Consider the following 14,908-nt stretch of genomic DNA (forward strand, 5'->3'; position numbering starts at 1 on the left):
GAGCTGAAACGCTTTGCAGGAACAAGGAGAAACAGAATCAGAGCTCACCCAGCATTTCACTGCTCCCTTCCCTGACACAGCCAAGCACATCCATCCTGTTCTGCTGCTGTGCACCCTCCAGGTGTGCCTGACCACCCAACCAATGCAGATAAAGGTGAGAAAGGACAAGGTTTCTTCTGCTTTGACCAATTTCATATTCTGATCAACGCAGTGCTTTGCAGCATACTTTGAATACAGTCACAAACTTATTTCCTTAATTTTAACCAAGGGCCAAATTCTGATAATTCATGTGATGCTCTGGACAGAAGCAGGCACTGACCCAAAGGGACTGCAGCCTCTGGATCTGACCAGCACACAGGCAGTGCCTGCCCTGGAGGGCCCAAAGAACCTTCCAGCAGCTGCTCTTTATTAAAGTGTATCTCCAGCCTTCTGCAAGCCTCTGCAAAGCAACAGGTGCTGCTGTTCTTTCATCTCAGAGTGACACCAGCCAGGTCCACTGATGAACAACCCAACATGTGCCTGTGCAGCTGCAGAGTGATACAGCAGCTGTTCCCAGCTCCTGATGCACCAGGTGAACTGGAAACACAGCCAGCTACCTGAGCCTGGATCTTTCTGTTGTGTCTCCTTAGGCTTCTTTCCTCCTTAATCTCTGATCTGACATCCAAAAGGAGCAGGATCAGCAGGCCAAGGGAGGTGATTCTCCCCCTCTACTCTGCTCTCCTGAGACCTCACCTAGAGTGCTGCATCCAGCTCTGAGGTCCCCAACATGAGAAGAAGGTGAACTGTTGGCTAGAATCCAGAGGAGGGTCAGGATGATGATCATATGGCTGCTATGGAGACAGGCTGAGAGTGTCAGCCTGGAGAAGGCCCTGAGGAGACATCAGAACCCCTTCCAGTGCCTAAATTCCTTACTGTAAAGGTCTTATAATACACTAAATCAGGTTGTTCAGAGAAGCTATGACTGCTCATCCCTACAAGTGTCCAAGGACAGGTTGGGCAGGGCTTGGAGGAACCTGGGACAGTGGAAGGGACATTCTAACCCATGGCAGGGAGTTGGCATGAGATGATCTTTGAGGCCTCTAACAACCCAAACCATTCTGGGATTCTGTGATCCATCTGTTCCCTTGCATGTGCCCATCACCACTCTCATCCTGGCGCCTTTGTCCCCACCCAGTAACACTCCACAGGTACCACTCATTTGCACACACTGTGTCCCATCTATTTTCAACTCTTTCCTCCCCTGCAAGAAACTGACTCACTTCCTCATTTCCAACCTCATACCATAGAGGAAAAGAAAAATACACACTTTGTTTAGTTTGCTTGGACTGTATTAACAGCCTTATTTCACTGACACACATACTCTTCATATACAAATATACAGCTGTTAAGCCTTGAATATTATCCTTCCCTTTACACTACCACACCAAACCACACCCACCCACCAAATTAAGGGAGTATTAATTCCAGGAAATCTTTCATTTGCGAAACCACTGCTAAATTTTTCACATACTTCTGGTCTTTTTCTTGAGTTACTCACTTTTAGAGCCACAGAAAAAGGAGCATTGAAATTTAATTCTTGCATTCTTTGTTTTGTAAGATAAGAAGCAGCAAAGACTTCAAGTTCAGTCTCAATGGCAAAACATTTGAAAACATCACTTGAAACAAGTATCACTATTAGTAAACTGTCTATGTTTTTATCCTGTTTTCATTTCAAAATGTAACCACCCCAAAGCAATTTAGGTCCTTGTCTGCACCACAGATATTTATGCTCCAACATAACTACAACCTCTCCATGCCACTGAAGCTTGTCCTTGAATAAATCACAAAACCAGTTTAATGCAGAGCCTTGCTACCCTGTGCAAGGGTGAATTCCCCCTGTTCCAGGCCAGAATTAAAGCAGAGTTTTTAATCCTTTAGCATATTTGTTTTCTTTTCAGGCAAATTTTTTTCTTCACTCTTCCAAATCTTGTGCTGTCATACAAGACAAAGACTAGAGGTGAGTTTCAAGAGAGTATTTCCAGCAGCATGCGTTAGGCAGAAATTACCAGGAATTCCAATTTTTATTCCATCAGCTGCTTTTCTGCTACCTGCTCTTCTACCTTGTTACAGGCTTTTTGCAGCTTTACATGCATGCAGAAAATTCAGTTGGGTTTGTGGCAGAAAATGAGATCCAGCTTGAGGACCATTTACATGGACGGCAATAAAAATGACATTTAGCAATAACTGGGCAATTCTGTGTGATCAATGGATAGAAGCTTTATGCAGCCTGCATACTCTGTACTTAAATATTTTCAACATGTGTGTGACAAGTAAGGTCAGGTGGCACCAGAACAATCATTCTGTCCATGTTATTCCTACCCCAGTGGGTGTGACAGGTTGGCATCACTGCCTTCCAGGAGGGAAAAGCTCGGAACAGATTCTCAAGTCCAGCTTCACCCAAACTATGCACAAACAGTGAATTCTTAAATGTGTGAATGACAAAACTCTCAGGCAGCAACAAAAGTTTCTACCAAAGATCTCAAGATATTGGCTAAAAAATTCATCTCTAATCAGCCACTAGAGAATGTGAGTTTCCTGAGCATGTCGGTTTCCCATGGGATCTAGTTATTCTGAAAATTAAAAAGCAGAATTTTTTTTTAATTCAAGAGTCTGTTTAAATGCCATTCTGCAGTTACCAGATCCAGTCTCACCCTGCTCCATATTTCATTTATTGTGGTTACCACAATGCACTAGCTAGAAGTAATCTTTTATACAAAGGAAATAGCTTGAAGCTCCATAGTTAATAGCTGAGTAAAGAAATGGCTGAGGATATGCCCTGCCCTTGTCCTTTTCTTGCAGAGCCAGCAACAGTCAAGTCCTGACTTTTTGACAAATAAATGGGAATATGTGAAAAGGAAATGAAGCATTTATTGACACATTTATGAAGTATTTAATATCTGTCAAACTTTATATAAAGAGCAGCTTTTAAAATACTGATGATAGAGTAAATACACATGTCCCACCTTCCAGAGACACTGAATGAAGATCCTAAATCAGTCAGAGGGGCAGCTTTGCACTCAGAGCCCCAAGCTCATCCTGGGTGTTTGGCAGCAGGGGGTGAGCAGGGAAATCCCAAAGGAAGCACACCAATAATTTGTCATTAACACCCACATGGATTAAAAGGAACAAAGACTGGCCATGGAATCGCACATGAATAAAGGATGTGCTTTATGTTTCCACTCCATACCCCAGGCCAGGTGGCCAGCCCCAACATCCAGCAAGGCCAGCTGGGCAGCACCATGTGCCTCCCATCCACACAGGCAGCCTCAGGTCACAGGCTTCTACTTCATTCAGCTTCCAGCAACTATTAAAAAATTCATCTCAATTAATCCCCAACATCCCTTTCCTTTATTCCTTTATTTGGCTGTTGTTATAAAGGCTACAAAAGTCACATAACCACAGCATTTCTTCCTATCACATGGGATGGAGAAGGCAAATCCTGAGGAAGTCAGACAACAACAAAATTCCTGCTGAGAGCACCTGGAACTGTTCAGATGCTTCCCTAAACAACTCACCATGTGGACTGTGCACTCAAGGGCTGGATTTCTCCAGAAGACCAGATTTATTGTGGGTTTTTTTATTTATTTTCTCTTTAAGTCTGTCCCTTCATGGAAACCACAGACCCTCTCCATGCCCACTGACCAGCTGAACTTCTCCCAGCCATCATCATTTCCAAGAGCTGCCTAATCCAGGCCCACACTATCATCTACAGAGCTTATAAATCATTGTCTTAAACAAGTCATCTTCATCTCTATGCCTAAAAAAAAAAAAACCCAGGAATGAAGAGAGTATTTTCTGCAACACCTTGCATCCTCAGTTACAAATACGTATTTATTCCTGTGTTTTATTATTTAAAGGTTATTATTTTTTTAAAGTCTTCAATGATTATTTTACTGCTGCAACTCCAAGGAACTGGAAAAAGTTTTTGTATTTGAGATTTCTCCACCACTCCAAAACATGAGAAACATTCAAATGTGCATCTGTTCTTTCTGGCTTAAAAATTAGCCACTCAATTAGTAGTTAATTACACTTCAGGGTGTTTAAAACAGAGGATATTCCACAGAGGTTTTATTCAAGCAAGAGCCTTTCTTCCAACCTTGGTAAGACAAAGGAAGATTCATTAAGTCATCATCTTCTCTGTTGTTTTTGCCTCAGTCCCCTAAAGGACATCATCACCAGATACACCACAGTCAAACAGGGTTCTGGACACAAAGTGGGGCTCACAGGACTTCCAGAACTGGCTCCAGGAGCACAACCTGAAGATTTCATACTGCTCAAAAAGTCATACTCAAAAAAGTAAAATAAAAAAAATAAATTATTCTACATAAGCAAAGTTAGCTGTCCCTGCAGAACAGTCACATGCCAAAGGGAAGAGCTTTTGTATATCCTGAAGAATTCAGTGTTACCAAGCCTGACATCTCCAGTTTTTATTAACAGCGTTCACTCCCTGAACTCAGGAGAATCACCCAATTTGTAACAAAGCAGTCCTTCCCACTCTGAATATTCAGCAGCACATCTTATGTCATTACCCTGAGTACGTGGCAGTAAGGAAAATGAAAGTATCATCTGTTCCACAGGGAGCTACCAGCCGAGAGGCACTGCCCAGGAAGACTTTCATGCTGCCTTAACATAGTGCTAAAATTATTCCTTATCCTGCTAATCATAGTGCAGTGTGGGAGCACTGGAAAATGCATCATTATTGTCTGAGTACTGCCCTATGTATAGGGAATGCATTCACCTTTAAACATACCAAACCCTCTATAACCTTTAAACACAGCAAAAACTATCACAGGAGGGGGAAAAAAGGCACTAAAATTTGTGGAGCAAGGGGGTGTGTAATTTCCAAAAACACTGCACACAAAATAAGCCACTGTCTTCTATAATAACCCCAGAACACAAAACCAGAACTGTCATGAATCCAAATCTTAGTATATTTGCAGGCTGATTACAACAGATCTTCTGCAAGAGATCACTATTAAATTCCACAACTGCATGGTAAGAGCAGCTTTACCAAAAGAAAAAAAAAACCAAACTAGCAACATAGTCAGGTGCTTTCCTGTGTTTGAAGCATGTATGTAATTCATCAATAAAAATATTTTACAATAAAGTAGGATAAGAAGCTTTAGCTTGAAAAGAATATCAAGAATTTTCAGGCCAAACTGAATGAGTATATACAAATAAACATGAGCCTTGGCAGTCAATACAGCAGCTACAGCAAATAAAAGGAGACAATCTTATGCTAGAAATTCTAAATCAATTTTACGAAAGACTGCTGATGAGTACCAAACAAGTCCCATTGGCACAAACACGTTAAATTACTGGGAATACAGAACCAGGAGGTTTCAAGTTGCATTCATTTAAATACACTGTACGAACACCACTTTGAGCATGAACAAAATTATAAATAAATGGGGTCATAATTATATTTGTAATGGAAATCTTTCATGTACTACACCAGAATAAAGCATTCTTTTCAAATAAAAGGAGTAGCCAGCTTTATTCCTCTGTTAATTGCCACATGGACCAATTTCTTACCACACAGCATGCTGGCTATAAATCTCAACAAGCAGCTTTAAATTGCTGTTATTATTGCTCATCAAGACCAAATAGCCCTGGATGATGTTCAGGGAGGCTTCTGTAACGTCTATCTCAAACAACTATTAATTCATCATTTCCATGGGGATGCAACTTCAAGCACGAACCACCCACTCCTCCACTGCTTAAATGGAGGGGGTGTCAAAGAAAAGATGCAAAGAGGCTGCAAGATGGGACTGATAAATAACAGAAGAGAGAAATCCTCCTGGACTTCCAAGAAATGCATGACTCATTCTGAGATCCTGAACTCCTAGAATACAGAGAGCAGCCACGTCTGCAAGTTCTCACTGCCCAGTGCTTCAGTGCATTTTCAGAGCTGCACACCACATTTGTGGAGAGATGATGGAACAGGGATTCCATAAAGCAAAGCAATGCTCATCCACATGCTTGTGTATCCTCTTACCTTGGATGCACTGGAGGGTTCCATCCTCAGCCCTTATTGTAAAGGTTTCACCTGGATTAACTTGAACCAAAAAGACCTGTGGAGAGAAAAATAAACATTTGTTTCATTCTGGTCACCAAAAATGTAAGTTTTCCTGAAACACCAACTGTGCTATCCTTATTCTGGAAGAGGTGGGGAGGCAGGGAGGGAACAGACTGGCATATCACACCTGTGGCTCCCAGATTCCAGGAGCAGGCAGAGATCTGAAATCCACCTACATTTTAACAGCTGAAATAAAGATGTAACTGAATTGCATCCAGGTGAGAATTATGGTTTTGAGTTCCACACCAAAATCTTGAGGGTGTGTTTAACTTTGCCAAATGATGGTAGCTAAGGACATAAATCTTCAGACCACTGGCACACGAGAACAGAGAGTACAGAAACTCCAACATGCAGCACCAACCCGTAATGGCATTTCAAGTTCACAAGAATTAAGTTTTTTGCTGTGGGGAGTTGATCCGTTATGTTTTTAAAAATTTATATTTCAGTCTTGCACACAACAGATCTCAGTTAAGCAAAACCTGTAAGCACACAAACAGTTCAACAGTTGCACAAAGAACCAGTAATAAAGTATTTATTAACAAATATAACACTTTTTAAAATACTAAAATGATCACCCCTAAGTCTCCCGTTGCTGAATCCTGCAGATAATAGGCTCACACAGGGACCAGGAAACACCAAAGTATGTCCCAGTTCAGGTGTCTGGAACAACGGGTTAAAAACCGATGATTTAGAATTCTTTCTTAAATGGACAGTTTCACTGGGAACTAGAAACCATTTATCCCACATTGCTGCCCGTGAAACTTTCACTAAAATACTTTAAACACACTTCTGCTAACTGCTTTGTCAGAAGTTCAATCAAGATATAAATTAAATTTTCAATTTGTACCAAGATTAATCTACACCTTTTTTGTGAAAGCTCTTTTTAAATTTAGGTCTGATCTTTATATCCCGGGACAACTGCATGCAGAATTTAATCATTCAATCTGGAAAGAGAGAATTTGAATTCATGTTGTGTTTCTGAATTCCTTAAGCCAAATGCATAAGATAATTATTACCTAGATGACCTTTTGAATTACAGTAATCCTACAGAAACCCATTATTCCACCAACATTTTTAAAGCACAAGCTGGAAATCAGAAAATGACATATGAAAGCCATTATGTTGTCTGCAACAATCATTTCTCAGGGAGCACTGATCAGAGTGGACCTGATCCAGCATACAGAGCACAATAAATGGTTCAGAAAAGATAAAAGGCACAAAGCCATTCCATCCCTAATCTCCAAACAATCAACATTTAAGTGACAGCATTTAAGTGCTCTTTTGCTATGAATAGGCGTGAATTATCCACCACAGGACACGGGCATCGGGTCAAAAGAAGCGCAGAGCAATGCAGTGTCACCCGGCTCAATAAAAAAATCCAAAACACTCAACAAACAAGAAACCAGAATGCAAAGAAACCAGAATGCAAAGAGGCTAAGAATCATAGAAATATTTCATGAGCTCATTTGCATTTCATGTCTAAACCAACAGCCCTAAAGCTGCTTATTTACTAACAAATTTGATTCACATAAATCAGAAGCCTTTGCACACCTTTACAACTTTGGAAGAACTTGATTCAGCTCTTCAAAATACAGACCCTAACTAAGACTGATGCCCCGTGCATGTAAAGCTCCATCCTTTCCCTAAAGCAAGATTCCTCTTCCTACACAAGGCACACGCCTACCCCAGAGTTATCAGAAGATTTACAAATTCCTGTCCCAGGAGTCTGTCACCAGCACAAGTGTCCGCATCAGCACACCCACAGCTGTCCCTTAAAAATAATTCCTTGGAGTTCTGCATTAAAGAAAGGTGATATCCCCAATCACACCTGTTGCTTGTGATGGTCAAAATGAAGCAGCATCATCCTTGCCTAATCACACGGGGTTTAAACGACAAACTGCTCCAGTAACAAATTTGGTTTTTATAGAGCAGCAGCCACACAGCTTTGTCCCCCCATCACGAGCCTGTGGGCAGAGCCTGGGACTTATCTACAGTAGCTTCTATTAAAATATTACAGATATGGAAATAACTCCTTATTGACAGATGCTCAAACCAGCCACCTTTGGAGCTGAAGAAAAACATTTACAGGCTGTTGCTGGGGGAAGGCAGCAATATCAAGAGCAAACAGGAATAGCCAAGGTGTGACTGATGTGGGTCAACAGTGGAGCAAGGGCTGGGCACAAAGGGAGGACATGAAACCAGAGTGGCCTCAGACCCAGCAGCAGCAACCAGGCTCCTCAGGCAAGATCCTTCCAGAGGCTGTAGCCCAGCCCCAGCCCCTCCCTTCCCAAAACTGGAGTACTGGGGTGTTCCCCATAATCCATCCCACCACCCAGTCCCCTCTGCAGTCCCCCCATGCTGCACACAATTCCCCAGAGCTCACAACTGCACAGCACTGACCAAGGAGATGCAGAGCTGAGGCCAAACCATTACAGCACACGCTGAGTGTTATGTATGGGGCACCTTCCAGCCAACACCCCTGACTGGTCCCAGTTGCCTGGGACAAATAATGTCAAGGCACACTGCAACTTCTTTTGTTTATACACATTAAGTATCTAAAACTAATTCCGTGATTTATTTTTCCCCACGTCCTCATAAACAACAAAGCCATATTCTGCAGCCTGGAATGCAGCTTCCCTCTTTCCTTTCACACAAGGGATCTTCATGAGATGCATTTCTAACGCCTTTAATTAAAAAATCTGAGGAAAGCAATGAAAAAGTGTAAAGATAACGTCTCTATTTTAATGAAAACAAACCCAGATGAACTTTAATTGTGCTGTGCCTCTTCCAATATTCATCATAACAAGTATGCACAATTATGAGATGGCAACAGGGGAGAAGAACTTGAGGGGTCACTTGGAGCCCTCACTGCTGGCTGGCAGCATCTCGAGGGTGCGGTCTGGTGTCCGAGGTCACCCCAGCCCACTTTCAGTCCTTGGCCTCCTCCCATCCAAAAAGCTGGAGCATGTGACAGCCAGGAGCAGGGCGTCAGCAGCACAATCCCAAAGGATTTTTCTTTCCCCTAAAAAACACTTGGATGTTTAATTTAGCAGTTTAATCCACTTGGTGCTGAAGCCCAGCCATACCTGCGGCATCCTCAGTGAAAGCTTATTATCTCCATAATGCTCTTTTTTGCATTTACTTTACATTTGCATTTAAGAATGTCATTCTATTTTATTGAAAGTCATGTTTGTCGAGTGATGACTGTTACTAAGTTGCATAGCTACTATAAATATTTATAATCCCACAGAGTACATCCAGAATAAGTTTTCATGACAAGTCAAGCACGTGTCACTTATGCCTCCCTGGCTCCAACTCTCAGGGCCAGGGGAAGAGACTGAAAAAGTGCCCACAAAGCTAATGCAGGCATAAGCTCAGGTTCAGAAATAAATAAACTGACTCTGGGACATTTTGGATTGGATATTAGGAAAAATTTCTTTACTGTGAGGGTGGTGAGGACCTGGCATAGGTTGCCCAGAGAAGCTGTGGATGTCCCTGGATCTCTGGACGTGTCCAAGGTCAGGCTGGACAGGGCTTGGAGCAGCCTGGTCTGGTGGAGGTGTCCCTGCCCGTGGCAGGGGGTGGAATGAGATGGGCCTTACTGTCCCTTCCAATCCAAACCACTCTGTGATATAAACTATATATTTTATAGGCAAACACTCTCATACAAAGGCAGAAATGCCACCTGCTAAGGACCAAGGGCATACACTATTAACTTTTTATATGCTACTGGTGTACTTATGCACCAGTTTAAGCCCACAGAAGAAAATCCACACTCCAGGCAGGCTATCATCCCCCACCTGCTCTGTGGCCTCTCAGAGCAGTGAGCAGGATCACGTTCACCTGAATCCATGTGATGCAATGCAGTCCCAGAGCACACTTAAAGTATTCCCCCCTTATGAGAACATTTTCCTCACTGAGGTCAAAGAGCTGCTTGCAGGGCTCAGGCTTATTAAAACCCCACATTAAACATTTTCCAGTGTGGTGAATTTTTCCTTCCATGAGATAGATCATGCTTCATACAGCTGGGGAGCACAACATCATAGGCAACACCTGGGATCCAGCCACAGGTTCCTCACAAATGCTTTAAACCATTCAAATTCACTGCATTTACAATTTCTACAGTGCTTAATTTATGGAATGCATTGCATCTTCTGGTAAAAGAAAATAAACAACAAAACAAAAACCCAAAACAATCACTTCTATTCATTCTGTTATCTATTTTAAAAGACTGTATACCCCAGATCCCAGTGAATTTCCAGGTGCATCCCACATGAAGGACCAGGGATCTCACACCATTCTGTGTGCACCGTGCTGAGGAACACATCCCTCAGTCACACAGAGCAGGAAGGTAAACACTTGCAGCATCTCTTCAGTAAGAAAAATCAGGCACATGCTGCATCTTAAACAATAAAGCGGACTTTTTAAAATGACTACTTCAAAAGTAGTGTCTGGGCTTAACTATTTTTTTTTTTTTTGACTGGACAAAAAATAGAGGTATTAATAGAGGCATGAAACAATTCAGTCAGTTTACCACGAGTGCTCTGGACAGCAAAACAAGCAGCAGATCCTGAACCACCTAATTTATCAAACCTTAAAACACACATGCCAAAGAAGCAGTAAAAATAAAATAAATTAATAAACAAAAAAACCAGGAAGAAGTAACTAAATTTTGGCAGAAAGTTCATTCCCTCATCTCAGATGCTGTGGTTCAGTATAAAACCCAGCTAAAGTGCTTTCAGTTGTTTGCAAGGTGCACAGACTTGTTATGTAAAGTACCAAATCTCGTTCCTCATTCAGCTGTACTCTTGTCTCCCTCATTTAAAGCCTGGGACCCTAAAAGACAAGAACAAGCACAAACAGCTCTATGTGCAGTCCCTAAGCTTAAGCCAAGTGCTGAGACCACAGCACTGTGTTGGTAAATACAGCTTTGCAAAGATTAGGCAAGCAGAAAACCTGCTGCACCTCTGCAGGTGCAATGAGTGAACCAAGCTGAAATAAAATTTCCCCAACTAATTAACCCAACATTCTGTACAGATGTGCTGTAGCACAGCTAGCTGCCCCTCCACTTTATACTCCAAGCTTTTTAGAGCTTGCAATGGAGTACCTACAGGAAACCACTCAAAATCTTGGAGCAAAAGGTTAATTATTGCTCCCTGAATCCCCTACGGAGTTACAAGTGGATTAGAAGCAGACACAGCTCTGGAAGCGACATGAAAGCATTAAACGCAGTCAGCAGTAGTGGAAATAAAGTGTGGGAAACTAAAAAAACAAGTCAGTGCTAGAAATGCCATTTTGGGTAGTCCAGGGGAAAGGGATTACTGTCAGGCAGGCAGAGACATTCCTTGCCCTGCCTTGTGCAGCTCTGCAGCCCTTACTCTCAGGAAGATAAAGCAAGTGAATGTTCCCATTGCCTTACACTGCAGGCCTATTGGTGGATTTGCCTTTTGCATCACTCTCCAGCTGGCTGCTGGCAAGGCCAAGGTGTTTCACCAGCTCCAGCCTGCTGTATTCTACCTGTATAAGAACAGGTCTTCTGAGGAAAGGCTTTTCCCTGGAGCTCAGCATTTCCAGGCACAGCTCCCAGCGCAGCTCTGTGCTGCTGGCACAGCTGAGGCTTCACAAATCCAGTAACACCTGAGGGTGAGCAACAGGCAGTGCACCCAGAGCAGCCCATCAGAACCTCCATTCTGTCAGCCCCAAAGCACGAGGCACCAACCTGCCCTGCTGGAAAACTCCACACACCTCATCTTCCACCAGCTCTGCTGTGATGCTTTCTCAACACCAGCTTCTAATGGAGACTGTAATCACACCCTGTAAATGTGTGTCCTCCTAAAGCTAGAACCTATTTATGGAGTCATATAAATAACTTTCTTAAGGAAGTCATTCCTATGTGAATCTATCCTGAAGGCTCTTCCCACCTTACAAGTAACTAAAATAAACCTCTTTCAACAAACACTTAACATTTGTTTCCTCATTACAACAAACCATGTTAAGAGCAATTAACATAGGTCATTTGCAAAGATCAAACAAAGCATTTATTCCCATTTCATTCCATTTTTACAACTGTACTTTTAAAAAGCAAAGACATCACCTAAAGCTTCAGGAATAGGATGAAGACAATAAAGCACAGAGGTAGTTAAGCTTTGCAACAGATAAGGGCACATCCAGACTAGAGGCCAAAAAAGTCCCATGGAAAACTGGTATTTCAAGCTACAGGTACTTCAAAGAGATAAGGAGATGACATCTAAAAGCATCATCCAGCAAACACACAGAAGGGGGACGTGGCCCAGAAGTGTCCTACTGAGTTGTGCTTGCATAATACAGCAAAAGCAAAAAGCAATGTGCTTCCAGTGCACCTGCAAATCTTTTTAATGTAAAACATTAGCTGAGAAACTACTTTAAAGGCAACAGAGGCATCTGCCAAGCCAGGCTGCTGAGTCATCAAAGATGGGGAAATTGAAATATTGGGCTTAGAGCACCATCTCACAGGAGGGCTCAGAACAACTCACATACTCTTTCTGTAATACAGAGGGACTGACAGGACAGTCTGACCTGGTAAGTGGTTTCCAGCAAGGAAGAAAGTGTGTACTTAGAGAACAATTATCCTTTCCAGTATGAATAAGACTGTTCCTTCATCTAAGCATACTAATATTGGACTTGGTAAATACAGCCACTAAAAGCATTCTTTTTTATTTTTTCAAGTCAAAGCACACTGCAAAAATGACTTAAAAAAAAACTCCAATCAGAACAATGAAAATCTACATCATAATGAGATTTCAGATAACCAAAAGGACTTAGAATCTCACCAGGAAAGCAGAAATTATTCTTCCTCTTGAGGTTAGTCTAGCTCAAAACACAGCTTGGAAGGAGGAACAAATGATCCAGAGAACGAGAAGTAACAGAATGACCTTTTATATTGATTCAAGAAGGACAGCTTGCTTCTACAATTCTCATTACAATACTCTGCAGAAATTTCTCACGTGAGGAGAGAACCAAATTGGGCAACAAAAAATATTGCCAGGGTAGATGTTCTCCAAAGAGACACCTTGACCCCAGATGACATTTTTGGGAACCTACCACCCACCAGCTTGAACCTCCAGGCTGTATTGTGACACAAAGGCATTGCTGTGGTCTTATGATCACACTACCAACTTCTGATCAAACTTATTAGAGAGTAACTCCCAGAAAAAAAAATAAAAAAGCAACCTTAATCTTGCCTTTGTTCAAAAACCCACTCAAAATTCACATCTGCTTCTTGTAATGAAGCACAGGGTAGTACACAGGCCTGCTGTATAGCGAGGTAAGCAAAGACTAGTAGACATCACTGCTATTCTCCATTTCTTTTCTTACTTTCATTTTTTTTCTCACCTCAGCATTTTTAAAATCTAAAAATCTCACCACAAATGCTACTAAGACGTCTGGACAAGAGTGAGCTCAAGTAAATCATGAGACTAACTTTCTGCAAAGCCCTCAAACATGCAGCACTTGTAGCCACTGTTCCAGTTCCACTATTTTTACTTCAATGAACACACATGCAAACAAACACATTCAATTTAATGGTACACCTCAATCACTGTTTTTAATGTCTTTTCAGCATAAAGGCAGATTTCTACATCCCAGGAAATATTCTGTACTCTCTAGTGTTACAAAAAACCATTTTCCCCATCTTGAAAACATCTTGTTGATTCAGAAATAGTTTATTTAAGCCAGCCCATTTCTGACCTGCTGTGATCCATCGCCATTCACGATGTGAGGCATCATGGCCACCTCCCCGTTCAGCAAGGGCGGCAGCTCCAGCGGGATTTGGTCGGTCATCATCATTGTGACGTACATTCATGGAGAATTCTCCTCAACAGGCTTCCTGCAAGAGAAGACATCAGTTAAGGACCTTGCAAAAACTCTGCTGTACTTGAGGAGGTCGTTCTGCCATTCAGGAACCTAAGCAGGAGCCCTGCTTTTATAAGAGGAGGCGTACGAGAGCTCAAGGCTCTGAACGGAACTTTTAACTGTTAAATCAAGAGCATGGAAAGTCATGTTTCCTAGAATTTCAAAAACCAGCTAGCCAGATTTCCACTCTTTCCCACAGTTTTAAACCTCAGCCCTCCTGCTGAAATAGGCAGGTTCTGAGATATTTAGAGTTTTGCTCTTAAATCACCATCGTGCCACAGCTCTTGCAACAACATCATCGGCGCAGTGAAGATGTTATAGCAATTTCACTCAATAGCCACACTTCAAACACCTTTATTTTCTTTCTAGGGCCCTGTAAACAGTGTGAACTGCCACTACAAAACAAAGACCAGACACCTGACTTCCACCTAATCCTGACCCAAAAGGATTACAGCTTCTGCTGGAGCAGGAGGGACAGCACATCCTCAATGTTCTGAACACCCATTCCAGGAAAGGCAACAGAAAATGATGACATCACATAAGGATTTGTGAAAAATCACACATCACTTCCAGCACACCCTCCCCCTTCCACAGCCAACTGATGTGATACGTGAGCATCAGTAAAACCACGAGAAGCTGCCTTGTAAAAATAAGTCTTAATTCAGTGTTAAAGGTATCATCATGCTGGTTTATGGGGCAATAACACAGCTCTAGTGAATAAAATGGATGATGTCATCACATATCTTATCTAGACATCTGCACAACACCACCTAAGCAAAGCAACCTCACATGTTCAGTGGTGAGCAGGCTCCTTAGTACCCCTCATGCCAGAGAATCCCAAAGTCACCCTGAATAATTTCATATACATCCCAAATTCAAGTTAGAAAAAAAAATATGACA

General features: G+C 42.1%; 1 protein-coding gene across 3 annotated transcripts in view; it reads right to left on the reverse strand.

Moving 5' to 3' along the window:
• The window catches only part of FNDC3B (fibronectin type III domain containing 3B), a 186,064-nt gene that overhangs the window by 135,411 nt on the left and 35,745 nt on the right, over positions 1–14,908 (reverse strand). For all 3 annotated transcript variants that reach the window (XM_063408242.1, XM_063408243.1, XM_063408244.1), the window contains exons 2-3: positions 13,844–13,982; positions 6,038–6,113 (exon numbers count right to left, since the gene is read on the reverse strand). In XM_063408242.1, the coding sequence (XP_063264312.1) occupies positions 6,038–6,113; positions 13,844–13,954 (187 nt within the window). In that variant the 5' untranslated portion in view covers positions 13,955–13,982. The remainder of the gene's footprint in view (positions 1–6,037; positions 6,114–13,843; positions 13,983–14,908) is intronic.

The sequence above is a fragment of the Prinia subflava genome, chromosome 11, assembly GCF_021018805.1.
Source record: "Prinia subflava isolate CZ2003 ecotype Zambia chromosome 11, Cam_Psub_1.2, whole genome shotgun sequence".
Taxonomy (NCBI): Eukaryota; Metazoa; Chordata; class Aves; order Passeriformes; family Cisticolidae; genus Prinia; species Prinia subflava.